This window comes from Squalius cephalus (genome assembly GCF_949319135.1).
Source record: "Squalius cephalus genome assembly, chromosome: 1".
NCBI classification, from domain to species: Eukaryota; Metazoa; Chordata; class Actinopteri; order Cypriniformes; family Leuciscidae; genus Squalius; species Squalius cephalus.
The window spans coordinates 42,632,405-42,654,875 of record NC_137122.1 but is presented as its reverse complement, the minus strand read 5'-3'; the positions used below and the strand labels follow the sequence as shown (position 1 = coordinate 42,654,875).

Genomic DNA, 22,471 nt, shown 5'->3' with positions numbered 1-22,471 from the left:
CCGAACCGGCGCGGCGAAACACGTCCATGATATTTGGCGCCATTTGTCGAAAACAATTCAACTACACTAAAACCTACATTATTACAGAATATGGTCTCTCATTATTAGTGTCAAATGCACTTTTAAATTTAGATTTACACGCATGGCGGGTTTCGGGTTGGATAGTACCACATGTTATGTTTGTTTTTCGCCGGTTTGGGAATGTATATCGATGTTTGGAAAATGTGTAGATAGATAGGCTTTGTGTTTACTTAAACTCGTTGCTGTATTCATAGTTTATACACTGTGATCTGTAATTTTGGAGCATGTATCAACGTATCACCGAAGGAAGGAAAAGAACCGGTGAGTGTCTGCAATGTTTATGAATTTTCTACAAACACATAACGTTAGTTGACAGGTAAACTTTTAATATATGCAATTGTGGAGGCATTGTTTATTCAAACTGTAAATGTAGCTCCGTATGAATTATGAAATTATACAAACAAACTTACATGTTGTAAATATGTTTAAATACACTTTGAACACTTGATTCAAGTGGCTTTGTTTTGTGTATTTGTCTTTAAACTCTTCTAAAACCTTGGCTTTGTCTGTTAATTCCTTACAGATTTTTAGTTTTAGGGGTGAAACGATGGCTGGTGCTGTTGCTATGGCAGCTGTCATAGAGGATTTTGAGGGTCAGGTATGTGTCATATAAAAAGTTGATATGTTGATATATGGCACTGCTTTTATATTCGAAATACACTGAATGATTTTCATCATTTGTCATTATTGCTCTGTTTCTCCAGCCATGCAAGAAATTGAGGAAGGATGGCGATGCACCATCTGTCAGAACTATTACCAACTACTTTTTGCCCAAGCCAGTGGAGAAACCGTTCTCACCACCACGGTCTAACAACATTATGGACTACTTTAAGAGAACCTCGCCTGCACAAGAAGTAAAAAGCTGCTCTCTGGTAGCTAAAGAGAACTCCCCACAACCTTCAGAGCAAGGAAGTGGAGAAGTCCCTGGAAAACCTATAAGAGGACAGGGGCAGAAGCGAACCAGGAAGGCCAAGGACCACAATAAGTCCAAAGAGGAGGATGCACAGATGGTCACAGATGATGTTGTCTTGATAGAGAGAACCAGTGAATCAGCTGTAAAGGAAAGGGATTCTGTTCTTGTTCCAGCTCAAGCCTGTAATGATAAAGAATCTGGCGTGAGGAAAAACAGCACAGAGGCTGATACAGATGTCCTGACGGTTAAGAGTTCTGGGGAAAGTTCTGAGCAAAAACCCTCTTTAAACCAAAGCAGGAAGAAAGATTGTGGGAACAGAAAATCTGCTGTGAGGAGAAACCGAAGGGCGAAAGGGGGCAGTGAAGAGACTAAGGAATGTGATCCTGATGCTCAAGAGCCTGTATGTGACGCTAAATTGGAGGAAAGTGCGGAAAAGAAAAGTAGCACCGTCACAATCTCATTTGAAGACTTCCTACAAAATCAGAACCAAGAGCAGGAGGAGAGCAATGCCATTCCCAAGACTGACACAGCTGAGACGTCAAATGAAGGCAACACCTGTAATGGTCAGGGTGATTCTGCAATCGGTCCTCTGCAGGTGTCACCCCGAACTCTCACAATCCAAGCTGAGGTGCATCCCATTTCCCCCGATCATCATGAGTCTGTCAAAGCTGCCAAGGATTTAAAAGTCGCATCCATTTTTAGTAGAAATAAAAAAAGTCAAACTAAAGAAGACAAAAGTTTGTCTGTTCCTATCCCAGAGGTTAAACTGGACGTATTGCCTGACCTCAAAAGGAAGTCTAACGTTGTTGTTCTCGAGGAAGATCTTGAACTTGATGTGATGGAATCCAGCTCCAATCCTCCTAAAAGCACTGAGGCGGAGAGAAAGCAGTTTATGAATGCCTTTAAGCAGCCTAGTCTTGATGGATTTAAAAGCAAAACCAGCAAGGGTCAGAGCAAGCAGAACCAGGTTCAAGAGAAGGATCCAGAGACAACAGACAAGGAACATGAAGAAAGATCTCTTGAGCACAAACCAGAAACCAGCTCTGAGCAGAATGAAGAACAGAAGACCTGTCCTGGGGGTAAAAAGAAGCGAGGTAGGAAGGCTGGGAAAAAGGGACAAGCTAAGAAAGCTGAAGATGCACAAGCTGCAACTCCAAAACCTGAAGAACCCGCCGCAGACATTGAGGTCAACAATGAGAGTGGGTCAGCTGATAACAACAACTGTGAACAGGCTGTCAGAGAGCTGAGGAGGTCGACCAGAGAGCTTTCACGCAGACAATCAGCCGCTGTGCTCAATAGTGTGTCGCAGAAGAAAGAGAGGCAAGAAAACACTGTGAAAGATGACGATGAGTCCCAAAATACACCCTTACCCTCTCTGGCCTCCACCCCAAAAGCTCACAGGCCCAAAAGGGGCATTTATAGAGCTGAAATGCTGTGCCCACCGGACAAGAAAGGCAGCCCCATCAGGTGAGACTAACTTTTTAATTTCCTACAATCTCCTTTTACTTTTTCTTGCATTATTTATTGTCTCATGTATTTGCCATTTTGTTTGATAGGATGAAAATCACCAGAGTATTTCCATCCTCTGCTACAAAAGCTGGTGATTTTGAAATATCAAGTCCTCTCTCCACACAGGTAACTTACATTTATGATTTATATATGTTAAAAAAAAAAATGCTATATATATTTTTTAAATATTTTAAACATTATTATTATTATTATTTAATATTTATAAAATTGTTGTATATAGTTGTTTTTAACTAAGAAAATCTATACAATAACATTAAAATAATAAATGCTTATAATAAATACAAAATAAATTATTTAATAATTGTTGTTATTGCCAGATGTTTTAAGATTAAAGATAACTCACAAACTCACAAAACTCTCATTTGTTAGGAATTACATGCAGATAAAAAAAGAAAACAAGCTAGAAAGCTGGTGCAGAAAGCCAAAGCTCTTCAACAAAGTAAAAAGGACACTAATAAGGAGAAAGACACTGTACGACGCTCTACAAGAGGCAAAGAGTCAATCATAAATTACTGTGAAGATGAGGTGAGATAGTGGATGTGCTTAAGTGAACTGGTATAAATGTTTTATAAATGCTGCTAATAATTGCTCAAGTTATTCTCTCATTTATATCAATGTCATCTTTTTAGAACTCTGTAGTTTTTTTGGATGAAACCGAAAGCACTCCAGTCACCTCACAGGAAAGTGACAAGAGCCAAAAGAAGATTCGTAGTTTGAACGAGGTTTTGGGTAAAAATGCAACTCAAAACAAAACATCCAAAACTCCTGCAGGTAACTTGGACTGACACACATAGTTAAAATGAAGTCAATACTTGCTTTAATAACTGAAGGTTTTTTTGGGGGGCAAACATGGAAACTGCATTCAAGTCATTTAAAAAATGCATTCGTGTCTATTTACGATTTCTTTTTCAGCTTCTAAACTGGCTCCTCTGTTTGTTGACAAAAAAGCCCAGAGAACATCTGTTGTCATCTCCATTTTTGACGACAGCAGGTATTACGCTAATGAAAACAGACAGTATTTGAATTGGCAAATTCTCTTCAATGCTCTTATTTTCTCATTAGTTTAAATATCTAATAAATGCTTTTTCCCAAACTAATCCCTGTCAGTCGAGAGGCATCCGAGAACTCGCAAGATGATGAACAGTTCAGAGCAAAGAGAGAGTTTCTGAAGAGCGGCCTTCCGGAGTCTTTTAAAAAGCAGATCGCAAAAACAGCAGCCAGCCGAGAGGCTTATAGTCAGGCCTGTGCTTCCTTCCAGACAGTGGTGCATGTTCAGCAGAGGTCTGCAGGTAAGCTGACAGGTCTTCTCCTGGTTAGAGCATTACATTGATGTGTGTGTGCTTGTTTCTCTATCCCGGTGGGGACTTCAACCTGAATGCACACTGACTCATGGGGACTTGTCACTGTGGGGACTTAAATTGAGGTCCCGATGAGGAAACAAGCTTATAAATCATACAGAATGAGTATTTTTGAAAATGTAAAAATGCAGAACGTTTTGTGTGATGGGTAGGTTTAGGGGTAGGGTTCATGTAAGGAGAGAGAATAAACAGTTTGTACAGTATAAAAACCATTACGTCTATGGAGAGTCCCCACAAAGTTGCCGAACCAGACGTGTGTGTGTGTGTGTGTGTGAGTGTGTGTGAGTGTGTGTGAGTGTGAGTGTGTGTGAGTGTGTGTGTGTGAGTGTGTGTGAGTGTGTGTGTGTGTGTGTGTGTGTGTGTGCGTGTGTGTGTATTTGAGAATAATGTGAGACTAATGTGTTAATTTCTTTCCATGTCAGATTGTTCTGTTTGGAACCTACAGTGGCCTACAAATCCTTTCCTTGTGTGCATAAAGGAGTCCTATAATTTACCAGCTGTTCAAATGATGTCTTTGGAGAAGCCTTTAGGTTATGCTACAGTTCCTGCTAAGAGAGCATTTTGCCAGAAGGTTGGTAATCTGACAATTTTTAGATTAAAGTTTTTCACATTTTTTTATTCAAAAGGCAGAATATTTCTTATTTTTATTGAGCAAGGATGCATTCAACTGATCAAGTGACAAAAGATATGTATAACGTTACAAAAGGAATCTATTTGAAATTAATGCTGTTATTTTGAAGTTTTTATTAATCAAAGCATCACAAATAAAACTCACAGTTTCCTCAAAAATATTAAGCAACTGTTTTCAACATTGATGATAGTAATAAATGTTTCTTGAGCATCATATTATAATGATTTCTGAAGGATCATGTGACACTGAACACTGGAGTAATGATGCTGAAAATTCAGCTTTGACATCACAGGAATAAATTATATTTTAGAATAGAAAACAGGTATATAACTAGATCAGAGATCGGAGATTCTACCCAACCTAAAAAGCCTCTGCATCCATCTAAAAATCTCTATGAACTGCAGCATATTAAAACACAGATAAATCAACTCATCAGCTTATAAGTGTGTATATCTCCTCGCCTTCCATTGTCAATTGTGCTTGTTCCTGTTGCGTGTCCTCGATCTGGAAACCCGCGTGAGCTTCGAGTCTGAGGAGAAGGTGGCGGGGAAACAACCCTCTCCAATATTTTGAATTTGAACTGCAATACCCATTTCAAACCACTAGCTGTCAATCTTACATACTGCACCTTTAAATTGTAATAATATTTCAAAATATCACTTTTTTTACTGTATATTTAATCAAATAAATGCAGCTTGGGTGAGCAAAGGAGACTTTTTTATGCATCCTGTATTTATGTACAGCAACGAATTTAACTTGTTTTTCTTTTTATTTATTGTTTAGGTTTCTTGTCGGAATTCAGAGTTTTCTGAGCCAATCAGACAGCATCTTTTAGAGGAGATGAGAATCTCCAATCCCTCCTTCCCTCATCAACGTTTCTTTATGCGGTTTGTTAAGAGACGTGAGGACTGCATCCTCCAAGCCTCTGCCTCAGGTGACTGAAAAATACAATTAATCATTTTGTTTTTGTTTTTTCTTCCCACATGAATATGTAATGCATAAATGTATTTATAATGAAACGTAACCCTGAATTATGCACAGATTTTTTGCATATGTCATTTATATGATTATTTGTAGAACCTGAAGGCGAGTCTAAGGTATCCTGCCCTGCTGGATCATCTGATGGCGTCGGAAGGAAAAGGAAGCGTGTAGATGAAGGAGAGACAACAGGCAAAGTGGGTAAAAAACCAAAGGCCAGTCACTCAGAAGGGGATGTTATAGTGATTGAAGAAAGTCCACCATCAGGAGGTCAGGCAGCACGGGATGTCTCTGACACAGTTCCATCTGGCAGAAGTCGAAGAGGTCGATCACAGAGGCAAAAGCAGAAAGAAGAACCCAAGCCAGCAGAGTTACTCTCACCTGTGGGGAACCAGAAGGACATTCACATTATAGTAGATTCCTCTGTCCCAGAAAATTCAAGCACAGAAGGTGAAAATTAAATAAGTTTGTAGACAATCTTTTCACACTCTGAGTAGTTATCTTCCTCTTAAAGTCTGTGTGAAAATTTTGGTAAGATTTTACAATAATGTTCAATTCATTAGCATAATGTCACATAATCCTTCAGAAATCATTCTAATGTGCTGATTTGATGCTCAAGAAACATTTCTTAATATTATCAATGTTGAAAACAGCTGTGCTGCTTAATATTTCTTGGAACTCATGCTGCATTTCCCCCCCAGGATTCTTTTAAGGATAGAAAGCTAAAAAAAAAAAAAAAAACAGCATTATTTGAAATGAATTTTTTTTTGGCAACAATGTAAAAGTCTTTACTTTTACTGTTGATCAAATTAGTGCAGCCTTGCTGAATAAAAGTGTTTTTTTTTTTTGTTGGTTTTTTTTTTTTTTTAACACCTCAAACTTTTGAACGGTAGTGTATTTATAAACTAACATTAATCTAGAATAATACATGCTGTACAACATGGTTGGTAATTGTTAGTGCATGATACATAATGAACTGAACCTAAAGTATTACTAAATATTTATATATGTTTATTAAACTTGTTTGCACTATATGTTGTTTAAATTTGGTTGTTCATGCTTTCATTTCTAGATGGAGTGAAAGAGGATGTGCTTTGGACAGAAAAATATCAGCCTCAGCACTCCAGTGAAATAATCGGGAATATGGAGTCTGTCCGGAGACTACACAGGTTGTTATCCTGCCAAGTTTAATCAAAGATGGTGAAAGTTCCCATTACTAATCTATGTGTCAGTGATGAATATTTCTTTTTTTGATAACATTTCTTCCCATTTCATTTTGATTGTTACCGTTAGCTGGCTGAAAGAGTGGAAATTGAGAGCTGACCGGGAAGAGAAGAGGAAACAGCAGGAAAAAAAGCAAGATGAGGACAGTAATGGTATGAAAAGATCCTAAATGACATTGCTTGCTGTTTTGCTTGCCATTTATCAGCTGTACCAATATTCATATTCTTGTCATTGTCTCAACTTTATTTCGATGCAGACTCCTGGCTCATAGGTGAAGGCCTGGATGAGACAGAAGATCATCTGTGTAACACACTTCTTATCACTGGACCCACTGGAGTGGGCAAGACTGCTGCAGTCTATGCCTGTGCGCAAGAACTGGGATTCAAGGTCTGGTTCATTTTTCATTTCACTTTACTATTTTGAGACTGTCTAGTGTCATTCAAAAAAGGAAGGTATTTATCCACCCTGTTTTTTTTTTTCCTTTAAGGTATTTGAGGTGAACTCCTCCTCTCAAAGGAGTGGTCGTCAGATCTTATCCCAGCTGAAGGAAGCCACTCAGTCCCACCAAGTGGACATCCAAGGTGTCAACGTTCACAAACCGTCCTACTTCAGCAATTATAGCAGCAACAGCACCACCATCAAACCTGGCACCTCTCCCAGTATGAATTTTCTCTTCCTTGATGATTGTATAGTGTGCATGACTATTCGGATGGGTTCTCAGTGTCTCTTCTAATCACAGGAAAGGTTAACTCCCCCAGAAGGGTTGTATCATCGCCCAGAAAGCCTCCTCAGTCTCCTCGAAGTGCTCCATCCAGAAAAGGTGGCTTGGCTCCGACATCTCTGGCCAATTTCTTCAAAGCAAGTGGAAGACCCACTGGCAAAGAAGCAAACAGTCAAGACAAGAAAACACCACCTGGTAATAATTCAAAATCCAGTGATCTAAGTCAAACACAAATATTGAAATGATATTGACATTTATTGTGAGCTATATTAAAGTGCCCCTATTATGGATTTTTGAAAATGACCTATCATGTAGTGTGTAACATAGCTCTAAAAGAATGAAAACATCCTGCAAAGTTTTAAATCTGAAAGTGCACTGTGTATAAAGTTATTGTCTTTTAAAAGTAAGAGTCGACTCTGAGTCAATTAAATGAATCGTTTTTCAAACGAGTCATAAGCCGTTAGCATATTGCCCGCCCACTTATTGCGCGCAGACACCAGGGAAAACTTGAACCTCGAACCGGCAGCTGATTCCTGTGGATACTGGATAGCATCATGTTGAGAAGAAGCTGTGCTATACAATGTGAAGGTAAAGCCAGTTTTCACTGCCCAAGGACGAGCATGTGAAGAATCAGTGGTTAAAATTCATCTTTACCACGATACCACAGCAGTAAAATCCTAAACGTTTGCTGTGTTCCCTTTATTTCACTGAGTTCAATGCAGGATTCGCAAACCGCTTTCTCTTATAAGATGGTGTTCAAAATACTTAGTTTTGAGTTTTATATTGTGTAGGTCTCCTGCTTACTGGCTAACTCACGTTATTACTGTCTTACTGAAATTCTTCTGCTAATCAGTTTGTGGGCCACTATTACCTATAACTGTGTCTATAAATGCAGATTGTCTGTCGTTCTCACTACTTTGAGGAAAGATTAAGCATGGAGCAAGATTTGTTTTACCAACGTTTGTTACACCAGTCATTCACATCAGTCATTCACGCTAGAGCTCGGCTCATGTATACATTGCATACATGCACTGTTACTGATACAGTTTCCACGTGTTCACCGCAATATATTAGAAAAATACTCCGTAAATAAATTAGTACAAGTAAAATAATCAGTTTGTTGATGGACGTGAACTTAATGCTGATGGTGAGGAATTACAGTTACAACATCTCATAATGTGCCTCAAACGGAGTAGTGTATCACTGAGAAACGTCCTGCTCGAGTTGTCCTTGCGATGGAGGTTCGGGTTGAATAACTAGCTCTTCCAGTGTTTCATCATTGGACTCGCGCTCGCATTGATATGGTAAAATCAACGTCATTGTTTGTTACTGTGTTTAGTTTACGGTGTAGGAAGCCTCATGACACACTGACGTTGTTATGGCAATGGGAGGTTTTGTTTTCGACACACGTGCTGCACGTGGTAGACCAATCACAACAGACTGAGCTGTCTGGCCAATCAGAGCAGAGTAGCTCGCGGAAAGGAGGGATTTAAAGAGATTGATTCATCTGACGAGTCGTTTGAGAATCATTGAAAATGTGGTGATGTGCAAATGTATATTATGAGAAAATGAAATTTTTGACCTTTGATGCATGTAAACCTGTTGTAGGAGACTCCAAAACAACATTAGGAAACTTTCAAATAGCATAGTAGGAGCACTTTAAGGAAATTGTTTTCAAGCTTCATGTTTGAGACCTTTCTAATGGCATTTCATGTTTTATCATAAGCATGTCCGAAAAAGTCTGCCAAAGCAAAAGAGATTGACAGCAAAAGCAAAGAGTGTCCCAGTGGAACTCCAGCCAGCACCAAGATCTCAGCTGAAGACCAGGGCAAGAAAACTGCCACATCCCTCATCTTATTTGAGGAGGTGGACATCATTTTTGATGATGACACTGGATTCTTGGCTGCAATAAAAACCTTCATGACCACAACCAAGAGACCAGTTATTTTAACAACCAGTGGTAAGTAAAGTTGGCAGTGAACAGAAATGTACTATGCAAGATTTGTGAATTAGTCATCATTGGACCTTTTTGTCCAGATCCGACCTTTGGTGCTACATTTGATGGGTACTTTGAGGAAATCCATTTCAAATCTCCTTCAGTGGTAAGTGCAGTTAATAAATTTTTTTCTACTTTTCTAATTACTTTCTCCTATATTCTTTTATATTGTGTTTGGTTTGTGATAGTCAACACATTGGGTTTTTCCAGGCGGATGTGTCAAGTTACCTCCAGCTGCTGTGTCTGGTAGAAAACATGAGAACGGACACTAAGGATGTGTCCTGTCTGCTAGATTGGAACAGCTGTGATATTCGGCAAAGCCTCCTGCACCTACAATTCTGGGCATGCAGTGGTGGTGGACAGCAGATACAGAGACCTTTGCCTTCATCAGGTAAAGATATATTTAATTGATTTAAAAAAGGTGCACTAAGAACTTTTGGATTTATGTTATAATATCTGTATATAGTTATCAAAAACCTCTTGTTTCACACTATAGATCTCAAAGAGAACGTCACGGGTGACATTCACCATCAGTCTATCAAAGCTCAGGATGTAAATGAGGATAAACTACCTCCTTGCCACACTGCATGCACAGAGACTTTGCTGGGAATCAGCAAGATGCAAACAAAAGATATTACAGATTTGCTGCTAAAGGTGAGTACTGAATTTGTGATATTTTCTCATTAAGAATGCAATGATATTAAAATTCTGTCCAATACCGTTAAACCGATAATTATTTTACGTTATTGGCAATAGGCAAAAAATGGCACATTATTTATATATATAAAAATTAAAAAAAATCTTAAAATATTTTAATATTAATTTCCCTATTTGTTCCATATTGTTGTTAAATTATTTTTTTAATTATTTTTTGTGTGTGTTTTTAAAGATTAAATGAGCATGCACTATGAAATATCCAATATCAATACCGATAATTATATATATATATATATATATATATATATATATATATATATATATATATATATAAAACTACATTTATTGGCCAATAACAGATATAGTACCAATATATTGTGTAACATTGGTATATATTTGAAGAGTTCAGATGCAAAAGCCTCTAAGTGCCATCTGAAATTTGCTTCTAGAATGATCATTTTTATCAAGCTCGTATATTTAAGTAATTTCACTTAAATGACAATTAATAGGTAATTTATATTGCCATTTAAGTGAAATTATTGAACTTAAATATACGAGCTTGATAAAAATGATCATTCTAGAAGCAAATTTCAGATGGCACTTAGAGGCTTTTGCATTTGAACTCTTCATTTATTCATACACTAAAAATATAATTGTTTAAACATTTGCAGAATTTGTTCCTGATCAATCTGATCTTATTTTACAGCACGAGTCTTCAATACTAGAGAGCATTAAGTGCTGGGATATTCTCTCAAAGGTCTGCAGAATGGGAGTGGAACTTCTCTACTGCAATATAGAGTGTCTGCTTCCTCTGCCAACTCGCCCTTTACCGCAGTCCACCCTCAAATCACAATCAGCACCAAACCCACAGTCCCAACCTGAGCAAGTACCTCAAAATGTGAGGTTAGAAGCTTTGGAAGAGCCCTCTGAAGAAGGTAGTCCCCTTAAATTGTCTTCCAGAATGAGAGGGCGAAAGAAGATGGGCAATAAAGACGTTTTCCAGTCTGATTCAGAGTCGGAGGAAGACTTCCTCTCACTGCCAAAAACCAGCAAAGATCCTGCTAAAAGCACTAATGCAGAAGCAGCCAATCTGTCCGTGAATGTGCCTGAAGCTGTGCCGATAAAACCGAGGCACATTGTGTTATCTGAAGCTGAAAGAAAGAAGAGCAAGCCAGTGAGGCATTGCTTAAGCGGTTTAGCAGAGTATATGGACCACATGTCCTTCCTGGACTCCTCATTGCACTACCCACCTTTGCATGGAGAGGGTTCCTGCAGACCACATGACTTTGGCTGGACCGGTGCGAAGGTCAAAAGTGGGATGACCGATGACATTCGGTTAGAGTGTGTTAGCCGGGTAAATAGTGTTAGTGTTGATGAAATCCACGCTGCATTGGGGCATTTGAGCTTTAGGAAGTGCAAGGCTGTAGTCTCTGAGGCCTGGGACAGAGCACAGCAACTGGAGGAGGAGATCAGAAGAGAGGCAGAAGAGGAGCTCACCCTCCCTGTGGCTCCACACAGAGATGGCTTCAGCCTCGCTCAAGTCACACCTTGTGAACCAAGGTGAGAATTCAGCCTTTCTGTGGTTTTTTGTTGTTGCTTTTATTTATACTGCATTTAATCCAAGGCTAGGTCATGTCTCTAGGTCATGTCACACTCGCTCTCTCTGTGTGTGTGTATATAATATATATATATATATATACAAATTTATCAAAATGCCATGCAGAAAATTTCCTGAAAGTTTTTCTACTTAAAGGAATAGTTCACTTAAAAATGAAAATTCTGTCATCATTTACTTACCCTCAAGTTGTTTCAAACCTGTTTGAATTCCTTTCTTCTGCTGAACACAAGGGAAGATATTTTGAAGAATGTCGGTAACCAGACAGTTGATGGACCAAATTGACTTGATGACAGAATTTTCATTTTTAAGTGAACTATTCCTTAAAGTTTAAAATCATACGTGTTATATATAAAAATGTCTTATATACCCTTTACAATAAGGTCTCATTTGTTAACATTAGCTAATGTATAACTTACATGAACTAACAATGATCAATACATTTGTTACTGTATTTATTAATCTTTATTAATGTTAGTTAATAAAAATTCAGCTGTTCATGTTAGTTCACAGTGCATGAACTTATGTTAACAAATACAACATTTGATTTTAATAATGTATTAGTATATGTTGAAATGAACATTAACTAAGATTAATAAATGCTGTAGATGTATTGTTAATTCTTAGTTCATGTTAACCAATGTAGATAACTAATGAAACCTTATTGCAAAGTGTTACCAAATATCAAAATGCCAATGCCGAAACTTTCTTGAAAGTTTTTTTCCACTAAAGTTTATTAAAATATGTATTAATGTTCTTAAAACTGCAAGTTGTGAGACAAGGATCGTGAAACCAAAAAATCTTCAAAATCATTGTAAACTTAACACAAATATTCTATATACCCATCCCTTGTCTCAATGTTTTACGTTTCCTCTCTGCCCTGTGAGGCGGTTTATACACAGCGTGCTGTAAGATTGTGTTCATTTTTGTTTTGTACAGGCTGATGGAGAGGAGAAGTGAGGTGCTGAATTCGCTGCTCTCCACCATGTCAGTTGGTACGCTGGGAAACCGGGCAGCAGTGGCTCTGGACTACCTCCCCTCTCTACGCGCCATCTGTAGGTCAGAGAGACTGAAGGAGCAGGGAAAGATCAAACGCAGGTGAGAGTTATTATTAGATTCATTTATAGACTGTCTGCAGTGAACATATGTCATTAGTGGTTACAAAATTACACATTTGAAAGAACTGTCTTTTTCTAAATATAGTGAGTTTTTTTTTTTTCTTCATATTACTGATTTATTAATATCAATCACATCATACTGTTAATTATAGCAGGCATCATTCGCTTCCACTAGGTGGGGCATCAGTGAGAAGTCTGGAGTATGTTCCTGTATTTTCCTGTATTTGAAATGGGCATTAAGACTGTATTATTTTAGTGTGTTTCCATGACTAAAAAGTCATGGATATGGATTATTTAAGAGGTATGGAAAACCTGTGGCAGGTTAGGAGAGAAATCTTTTGGTTTAAAATAGTATGCTGTACACTATTGTCTTGACCACCGTGAAAGCCTGAAATATCTCGAATGCATGACACACCCTTGTTTATGAACAAGAGACCCTGTTCTTAGTTACGCTCCCAATGTGAGATCATTTCCAGTTTTCCAGATACCACACTTGAGTTGAACAGTGACAATGGAAATACCCTTTACACAGTGGGCACATTTCACAAGTTAAGATTACACCCTATGTTTATAGTAGGCAAAAGTGTCACAAAGAAAACAACTGTCAAAAATCCTGCTGTCTCATGAAGGTTGAACACTGTATTTGATGGCTTAACATGGTAACTAACCACAGTTTCACAGTCTGAACTCGCATCGCATAAATATAATGTTTAGTACCTGATGCATTTGTTTTTTGCTGAACTGACAACGACATGTCAAATTCAACTTGGTCATAGTGCACAGGTCTAAAAAAAAACCCCACTATGCAGTGGAGGGACAGGATGTGGCTTTTGCAAAGCTTAAATATGGCATGAGGTCACAATTCAACAGATCAACGTTTTGTCGACTTGTTTTAAATTATCACATTCACTTGTCTTGTAGTGGCAAAACTACTCTGAAGATCCATATTTAACAAAATGATCATGCTGTTGTGTTTTTCCCCTACTTTTACAGGTTCTTGCACTATTTGGATGGTATACACTTCACTCTTCCTAAAAGCACAGTGGAGTTCCTGGCTTCCGAGTTCCCTTAAATTACACCATCTTTAGGCAGCCGCTTAAAGGCTGCTGGTGAACATGCATTTGTACAGTAATATATACTCAGAAGGAGTGTGGTTTTATGTTGTTGTTGTAGACCTCACATATTTGTACTGATGTTTTAAATTTGCTGATCATTTATGTTTTGTACTTTTTGTCATGCATCTTCCAAAAAGTTTTATCAAGTAATAAATGTGGATTTGCTATGTGCCAGCAAAGGTTTTTTTTTTTTTTTTTTTTCAAAACATGTATGTAAATTGCAAGAGCTCTGTAAACATGATGGTGCTATTGGAATTTGTGTACAGGTTGTGTATGATTCCCCCCCCCCCCCCCCCACCACCACCACCACCACCACCACCACCACCACATTTCATATTTTATCATGAGACGATAGACTTTACATTGTTTTTCGTGAAACTTTGAGTCATGAAGCACACTTTTCACTTCCACATCTCCTAAATGGGACGGTTTTAGTCCACTTGAATCCAGGAAGATAACTATACCTGTTAATCCTGAAAATGCAACATTTTTGTTTTGTATGCAGTCTCAGTGTGTGACTGGAGTTAATGTACTAGCTTGCAAGTATATTATAGCTGTTGGCACCTATGATTTAACCTAATTATAATAACGAGTTAATTCAATCTTTATAATCATTCTCATGTTTTGTAATATTTTACTATGAAATATTTTAACCATATTAAGCACGAAAAACAATACCCACAGTGAGCCACTGTTTACAACTTGGTTTCATTATTGCCTAATTATCCTCTCATGTTTATTATAGAGTAATGGGAGTTAATGGATTATTAAATGGATCACATATCTTAGGTGTAGCTCAGGGTTTGTTGTTTTCTCCAGGAAGTGAACACGAAGGGGGGTTTTAGTGAATGCTTGCGGAAGACCTCGAGTCCAGTAGCTGAGACCGCAGCGTTTTGCCGCTGAAGCGCAGACGAGTTTCGAATGTGACGCGACCGGTGCGCAACAGTTTTGGGTGGCTGAATGAAATATACTGCGAAACCGCACCCTCCGGGATAACCAACGCGTAAAGAAACGGATAAGCGAGTTGAAAGTCTGAACTACAATCTTTATGTGTTTAAAAGCATTTCGCCTATGGCAAATCGGGAAAAGAACAAGAAGACACTTCTAGAGTTGGTGAAGCTGTCAGAGAATAGCTGCTGTGCTGACTGTGGAGCTGCAGGTGAGTACAGGACCATTGACAACACTGCATTCACTCACAGCCAGGGCCGGATTAAGAATTTCCTGGGCAACCGGACTCAAGGCCCCCCGTAGTTAGGGGGGTTGGGGGGGCATGCTCCCCCGAGAAAATTTGGATTTCTCTGACCTACATATGTGCAATTTAGGACTTTTGAAGGCCAAAAAATTATAAGAAATAGGCTAGCTTTAAAACCTTGTCATTAGATTATTTGTCAATACCTGCTCTCTCCTCATCTTCATATTTCTTATTCTCTCAGTATTCTTATCCTGGCCTATTTCTACCTCTCCTAAAACTGAACTTTGACTGATAGTCTTTTCATTTTCGTCTGTGTCAGAGCCTATAGGCTCAACTGATATTTATACGTTTTATGAATCATTTTCTTAGACATGTTAATTTACTCAAGACTACCAGTAAAGCTGTAGCCTAAGTCAGTATTGTCATTAGGAACCTTCTGCAAGCTTTGGGATTTGAAAACGTCTGTTTTTAAATGTTAAAAGTAATTTTAAATAATACAAATTATAGACTACGTTTAACGCAGTTGGTGGAATTGGCAGACGTTCCCTTTTAGCATCGTGCGCTGTGGAAACGCGTCAGGTATAATTATGCAGCATTAATGCATGAATGATTTTGAACGAATATTTCATCATGTCGATATACAATGGTCACATAATGTTAAAACTAATCTTGCTATTTATATCTTTGTTAGACTACCGACCCTGTAGAACAAATTTCCGGCTAATATCGAACCTGAAACGAACTTTACAGCGCTCAACCAGCGGGAGTGCATTTCACGAATTAGTAATCGCTGGCGTTCAGCGGGGAGGGAGGAAAGTCTGCGTGAACCCGCGTAGATGCAGTTTATGCAGTGAAGACTGTAAAGAGTTTGATAACTTTATTACATTTCTGTGTATTTCCTACCTGTCAGGGCCCCCTAGATGTCATGGGCCCCTGGGCAAGTGCCCAGTTGCCCTAATGGTTAATCCGGCCCTGCTCACAGCCGGTATAGTTATTTGTGTAGTTTTACCCAGAATGCAAGTAATTATTGGAAAGCTCTCTGACACAATATTTTGATACACTGTTCATAGTTAAAAGTTATAGTTCTGTAGGTATTCATCATAGTAAAGTCATGGTATAGCCTTGAGTAAACAGCTTGTTATGGTTCGATCAGTGTAACTATGGCTTCTATAAACAAGTTGTTTCGAAACCAGCAGCATTCAGAATCTATTCATAGTTGAATTTTTAGGAAATGTCTTAAGAATTTTTTTTGACAGAATGGTTGGCAGGGTTCCCACACACATTCAACCCACGAATTTCCATGCCTGTTTGTGACTTTTCCATAATATTTAGTCATTCGTGATTAAGAAAATATATTTAATATAAAAATGTTTATTTTTCATTGCCTTTCCTGGAAATCACAATTTTAAAATTACTATGCTTTTCCATGAATGTGGGAACTTTATTTATCAATTGTTTGACTCACTCACTAACTTTTACTCTGTTATAACTTGAAGATCCAGACTGGGCTTCATATACTCTGGGAATATTTGTGTGTCTGAACTGTTCTGGAACTCATCGCAATCTTCCTACAATAAGTCGTATCAAGTCCATACGCTTAGACTTCTGGGATGATGAGCTTGTGCAGGTAAAAAGGAGCTTGTGAGCTAAATGTTTTTAATGAAAAGATATTGATTATTACATGTCACTTTTTGCATAGTCACTGTTTTACATGTGAGCATCTAGTGGTTCCATTAAGTCTTGAATGTGAACCCTAACACCATTTTGTTTCCTCTCAATGCATTTTCGGATGAGAAGTTCATGAAGGCCAATGGAAACCGTTCTGCCAAAAACTTCTATGAGAAATATGTCCCTGTCTTTTATTATCAGCCCCACACAGATGATTGCGAGTGAGTAGTCCAGGCTCTTCTACTGACTGAAAAGTCAAACTAAACACATTCATTTACAGCTGAAACACTACATTTATATCATAATGGAACAGATCTCTGATTTGGGAAGTTAAAAAAAAAGAAAGAAAAAGGGCTGATTAAGCAAAGATCTTACTGGCAAGAAAAAACGCTGTGTATTACTGTTGATCACAGTAACAGGAACTACTAATTCCACTAAAAGGGTATTGAAGTCCATTCCTTTGATTCTGAGTCAGTTGTGTTCTCGATTCTTAATGCTTCATTGCGCATGTATTAGTTGAATATATGTTCATATTCAACTGAAATTGTACAATCTACTTTAGTATAAAATACTATTGTAAGTGTACTACTGTAATATATATAGCCTAATATTATTACATCATTTGACTCCATCATGTAGCTCAACAAAATGTATTATATGTGCACTGAATAGGGTCCTTAGAGAACAATGGATTCGAGCCAAATATGAAAGAATGGAGTTTACAGAGAAAAATACAGAAAGACCCTTCACAGCAGGTAATCCATTTCAGATCCCAGAAGTTTTCTTTTAAACTCTGTACTTTAAATCATTATAGTGTAAAAAAGTGTATTATTGAAGAAAATCAGCTCAGATTGAGCAGCAGGTGAATCATTTCAAATGGCCCACACTTGAATAAAAAAAAAAAAGACAGATTAATAACTGACATTATGCTTAATGCTTAATACTTAAGTCTGTTCTATCTGCTAATATTAGCATTAATCTTTCAACAAAATTGTTTTGCCTGGCTCTAGGTGTCTATGAGGGCATGCTGTGGAAGAAAGGAAAGGATAATGGACAGTTTCTCGAGAGGAAGTTTGTTCTTTCAGTGTGTGATTTTACCCTAAAATACTACAGGGAGGATGTAAGAAAAAAAACTTTTCATTGAGCAATGAACTTTGTGGACCATTTAGAAATGCTATTTTCTTTAGTGAATGCATTTGTCGTAAAACACAGCACAGACTGAGAATAACTACAGTATTATGACTTTTACAAAGCTATACATGCATCATCCAATATCCTTTTAACACAATACTAGCTCTGTTTTAAAACATTTGCCTTTGATTGAAAAAATTATAGAATCAAATTTATAGGTGCACAATTCATTAAATAGTATCTGTGCTTGTCAGGAATCTAAGGGGCCAAAGGCTACTATTTCTGTGAAGGACCTGAATGCAACCTTCCAGCCTGAGAAGATAGGACATGCTCACGGCCTTCAGATCACCTACTGTGTGGATGATCACACCCGAAACCTTTTTGTTTACAGTAAAAATGGTCAGGTAAATCAAATTTTCCAGGCTTTTTTCCTGCTTTGTTTCAAAGAATAGTGCAGCTGTAGTGCACCTCATGTTTAATGAGTTTGAATTGAACTTAATGAGTTTCAGAGGCAGCTTGTATACTAAAGAGTATCTGCTCTGTAATTTCTCCATTTTAGGAGATTGTCAATTGGTTTAATGCCATTAGAGCTATTCGCCACATCTACCTGAAAACAGCCTTTCCTACAGCTAGTGATAGAGATGTAAGTACTTTTTGTATAGTTGCTTTTGGACTTATTAAAATACCACGTGTCTCCTCAGTGCTTTTAATTTGCTTTACTGTACAAAAGTTTTTGATTTTCTCAAAAATGTGTTGAGCCTTCTCGTGTTGTAGCTAACATTGCCACATAAAAAGGAAGTTTTGCAAGTTTCCCCTTTTCCAAGTGATTTTACTTCCTAAAACTATCAACAGCTCAAGGCCTGCCTTCTCTCCAATTTCACAACATGAATAAAAAGCCAGATAAACGCCCTACACCACAACAATGTTAACAGGACATGGAAATGCGTTTTTTGTTTCGTTTTTTTTTGTGAGTTGCTGCATCTCTAAACAAGAAACACATTTATTTTAGTTGGTTAACAAACAAACTGCTATATGTGTAGTATATTTGAATAGTTTTCTAGTCTAGTCGAGGAACACCTTTTTCTGTGATTGGTGCATCATCACAGAATATCACTGTAGATGTAAACATCAATGATATTTGTGCTACATGTTCTACTCTGTAGTTTCCATTTGTGTCTTTTTGGTGAATAAGGCGCAGCTGGGGCAGTGGCGAAATAGAGTTCCGCAGGGGAGTGGGGAGCTGGGCCCCCCTCGGTAAAAATCGTGTTCCGCAATACGACAGAGAAGGGCACTTTCGATTTCACTATTAGACGGGCAGGGGCTCAAGAACCCTAATCCCAATGAGCTGGTTGAGGAATGTATTAGACATGGTTGGAAGGCCATTGAGGTTGGCTGCAGGCAGGGGCTTTGCAGGGCAGTCATACATCATTCAGTCTCTGGCATTAAAGGGTTGCAGGAAAGGACAGCCACCAAGAACATAAACGAAACTGCAGAAAAAGCGTCAAGGTGACTGTGGATTAAGAAAGGTGAGCAATGGTGTAGCGCGCCACTTGGACCCAAGTCAGGGACTGATCACCCCCGCCCAGGTGAGGGTGTCTGAAGACCCAAAACACCCCGTGACCCCTGGGTTCATCACCGATAATGTGTCCGAGGAGCACAAGTTGGTGTCTCAAGAAACTAGCAAAAGCACCGTGAAACATTTGTTAAAAAAGTTTGAATAATAGACACTCCAGCCCAGTTGGTGGCGATAATGCACCTTTGCAAGCAAACCACTGGCATTTCATTGTTTGCGATCCGCCGTAAAAAAAAAACACGAAGAAGAAGAAGAAAACAACCCCACTTCAGTTTCCGGCGGCGGAGTAATACCGTACCTCACAGCACATCCAATGCAAGTCAATGGAGTTGGACAAAAACTACGATAAAACCTGTTGGAAAGCATCTTTTGCAGTGATTTTTGTGTGAGCATACCAGTGAACACCCCTGACCACTCGGTGAGTTTCACGTCTTTGTAAACGAAAGTTTAATGCGTTTTAGGAAGGAGTGTTCCAGTGCACCTATACAACCAGTCTACTGGTGGGGGGGAAAGCGAAAGAAACCTAAAATTCTCGGGACAGCAGCATTTGTCCAAATTTTAATCTTAACCGTTCTATTTCATCAGAAACGATCTGTAAACAGGGCTTTAAGTGTAAAATGCCGAACTTGTCCTTTAATAATTTCTTTATTAATATCTTGATTGTAAAATTTAATTGAATATTTTTTTGTCTTAAGCTAATACCATGGACAACCAGAAACTACCTGAAAGAGGGTTACATGGAGAAGACTGGCCCTCTGGTAAGTTTTTCTTTCTTTTTTTGTCCACAAATGGTTCTCTCTATTTTCATTATATGCATATTTAAAAATCTAGATTTTTCAGTGTAGCAAGGTATTTGTAGTTGTCTTTAAATTGCACAAAAATTTAAAGGGATAGTTCACCCAAAAATGAAAATTCTGTCATTATTTACTCACCCTCATGTCGTTCCAAACCCATAAGACCTTCGTTCATCTTCGAAACTCAAATGAAGATATTTTGCACACAAAAAGTATTCTCGTCGCTTCATAAGATTACATTTGAACCACTGTAGTCACGGGTTTGGAACAACATGAAGGTGAGTAATTAATGAAATTTCATTTTTGGGTAAACTAACCCTTTAAGGATAAATCATGCTATTCTTGTAAAACACTCCTCAAACACCTCTTTACACACTCACAAAAACTAAAACACCACTACGTTAGGCCACTGTGTACATATCTGCATATTCTGTAACTAATGTTTCTGAATTGTGTTTTATTGTCTTGCTGTCTCAAGGAAAGTATAATAGCTTGTAGGAAAAAAAATATTCCTACCACTTATGTTGAGCATGTGACAAATACATTTTGAACTTCAAACCTTTGAAATTAATTTAAAACTGATTTGACGCTAAAACAAACATCTCTGACTCTTTGTTTATGTTGAACAGCAGCGAGAGCCATTCAAGAAAAGATGGTTTATCTTGGATTCCCTGGACAGGAAACTACTCTATTTTAAAACACAACTGGTATGAATTGCATTGCTTTTTTTCCTTTCCTACTGAGTAAGTGTTGGCTGTTTTTCAGTTCAGCAAAAATCGAAACTTGAAACACATGGTAAGTGTAATCAATAAAAAATAAAAAATAATTTTTTTTATTTAATATTGTGAATTTTCTTTTTATCCTAAAGGATGCCATTGAACTTGGAGTTGTTTTTATTGGCTCAGAGAATCATGGGTATTCAGTGAGAGAGTGTGTCCCTAAAGGGACAAGAGGCAACAAATGGAAGTGTGGGGTAATTGTGGAGACTCCGGATCGGCAGTTCGTCTTCATGTGTGAGCAGGAGCGCGATCAAAGAGAGTGGGTGGAGGCCTTGAAAACAGTCATCTCGAAACCTATGATGCCCCAAGATTACACCAGTAAGATTACGCCACTCTCTATCAAGTGTGTTAATTAAATATAACAAAACATAACTGAGTTTGTAAAAAATATTATACTTGACCTCTTTTCAGCCGAAGCCAATATTCGTAGACGGAAGTGAACACAATGGCTGGATGGGATAATAAGCTCAGAGCACAACACTCTGGACACATGGACTCTGTCACTAAATCTTAAAATGAAACCAGATATTCTGGGTGAATCAAAGGTTAACATTTGAGTCCCAGAAATGATTTACTCAACGGGAACCTTGGAAGAATGTCACTTTGGGGCATTGTTTCTAACAAGCTGTTAAAAAAATATTCCCACTTGGTGCATTTTGGGATGTGAAACCAACCTGAGAAGATTGCAGTAGGTCGGATGAGGATGGACCCTCTGGTTGAGCTCTCTGAGGAGCAGAAATTATATGAAGATGGATGAGATCTTGACACAATCCAAGGAGACATTCTGAGCCTTGACCAAGAAGCGAATCTCATCTTAGGCCTAGATGCGAGAGAACTGAATTAGACGCACACGTGACAGTGAGTCCACATGTGCAGGAGCTGAGACACAAAATAGAAGCTAAAAATAAGGAATTCTGGCTGTACGGAAATGGAGAATGCAAGTGACATGGAGTGTGTGATGAAAATGATCATTGTAGAACACAGAGGTTTCATTAAACTGACATTTGGACACTTTTTGTTTTCTGATTTATAATCATATGGGCGACTGAACAAAGCAGAATTATGTTCACAATTCTTCAATTTTGTTTATATTAAAATCTATCTTCTATCATTATCAATACTAAGTAGCCTATATAATACCCATGTTTTCTGTTAAAAGGTTTTTTGTTTCGTAGACTAACAGCTTTTGCAGTGTGTTGATAGTAATATGTATTGAATGCATTTATTAATCAATTATATATTATATTTAAAATATTATGTATAACGTGTCTATTATTTATAGTGAAGTAATAAGATACTTTATTAATCCTTCACAGGAAATTAGATTTGTTACAGTAGCCGCATCCACATTCAGTCCTCGCACACAGCCAACAGCGATCTATATACCTGACTACATT

The 22,471-nt window shown here is 38.0% G+C and overlaps 2 protein-coding genes across 2 annotated transcripts; both read left to right on the top strand.

The window, feature by feature from the left end:
• The first annotated feature begins 22 nt into the window (after nt 1-22).
• atad5a (ATPase family AAA domain containing 5a) lies at nt 23-14,190 on the top strand. The gene is made up of 23 exons (XM_079854024.1): nt 23-342; nt 605-679; nt 786-2,461; nt 2,551-2,629; nt 2,894-3,049; nt 3,154-3,295; nt 3,437-3,515; nt 3,632-3,813; nt 4,305-4,453; nt 5,297-5,447; nt 5,591-5,941; nt 6,564-6,660; nt 6,785-6,867; nt 6,972-7,102; nt 7,203-7,374; nt 7,455-7,631; nt 9,163-9,396; nt 9,474-9,538; nt 9,643-9,823; nt 9,929-10,086; nt 10,796-11,649; nt 12,644-12,802; nt 13,816-14,190. Exons 2-23 carry the CDS (start codon nt 629-631, stop codon nt 13,892-13,894), a joined length of 5,406 nt encoding a protein of 1,801 aa, XP_079710150.1. The 5' UTR covers nt 23-342; nt 605-628; the 3' UTR covers nt 13,895-14,190.
• A 564-nt stretch (nt 14,191-14,754) lies between these two features.
• Nucleotides 14,755-22,321, top strand: adap2 (ArfGAP with dual PH domains 2). The gene is made up of 11 exons (XM_079855846.1): nt 14,755-15,096; nt 16,626-16,756; nt 16,927-17,018; nt 17,470-17,552; nt 17,808-17,917; nt 18,183-18,332; nt 18,488-18,571; nt 20,197-20,259; nt 20,925-21,002; nt 21,164-21,392; nt 21,486-22,321. The coding sequence occupies exons 1-11, from the start codon at nt 15,009-15,011 to the stop codon at nt 21,512-21,514; spliced, it is 1,137 nt and encodes a 378-aa protein (XP_079711972.1). The 5' UTR covers nt 14,755-15,008; the 3' UTR covers nt 21,515-22,321.
• Nucleotides 22,322-22,471: the final 150 nt, after the last annotated feature.

Coding starts and splice junctions, on each gene's coding strand:
- atad5a (XM_079854024.1), top strand. CDS start 629: ATGGCTGGTGCTGTTGCTATGGCAGCTGTCATAGAGGATTTTGAGGGT. Junction 3,516..3,631: donor TCCATTTTTGACGACAGCAG/GTATTACGCTAA, acceptor AATCCCTGTCAG/TCGAGAGGCATCCGAGAACT. Junction 3,814..4,304: donor TGTTCAGCAGAGGTCTGCAG/GTAAGCTGACAG, acceptor TTTCCATGTCAG/ATTGTTCTGTTTGGAACCTA.
- adap2 (XM_079855846.1), top strand. CDS start 15,009: ATGGCAAATCGGGAAAAGAACAAGAAGACACTTCTAGAGTTGGTGAAG. Junction 16,757..16,926: donor GGGATGATGAGCTTGTGCAG/GTAAAAAGGAGC, acceptor TCGGATGAGAAG/TTCATGAAGGCCAATGGAAA. Junction 18,572..20,196: donor CTACAGCTAGTGATAGAGAT/GTAAGTACTTTT, acceptor TTTTGTCTTAAG/CTAATACCATGGACAACCAG.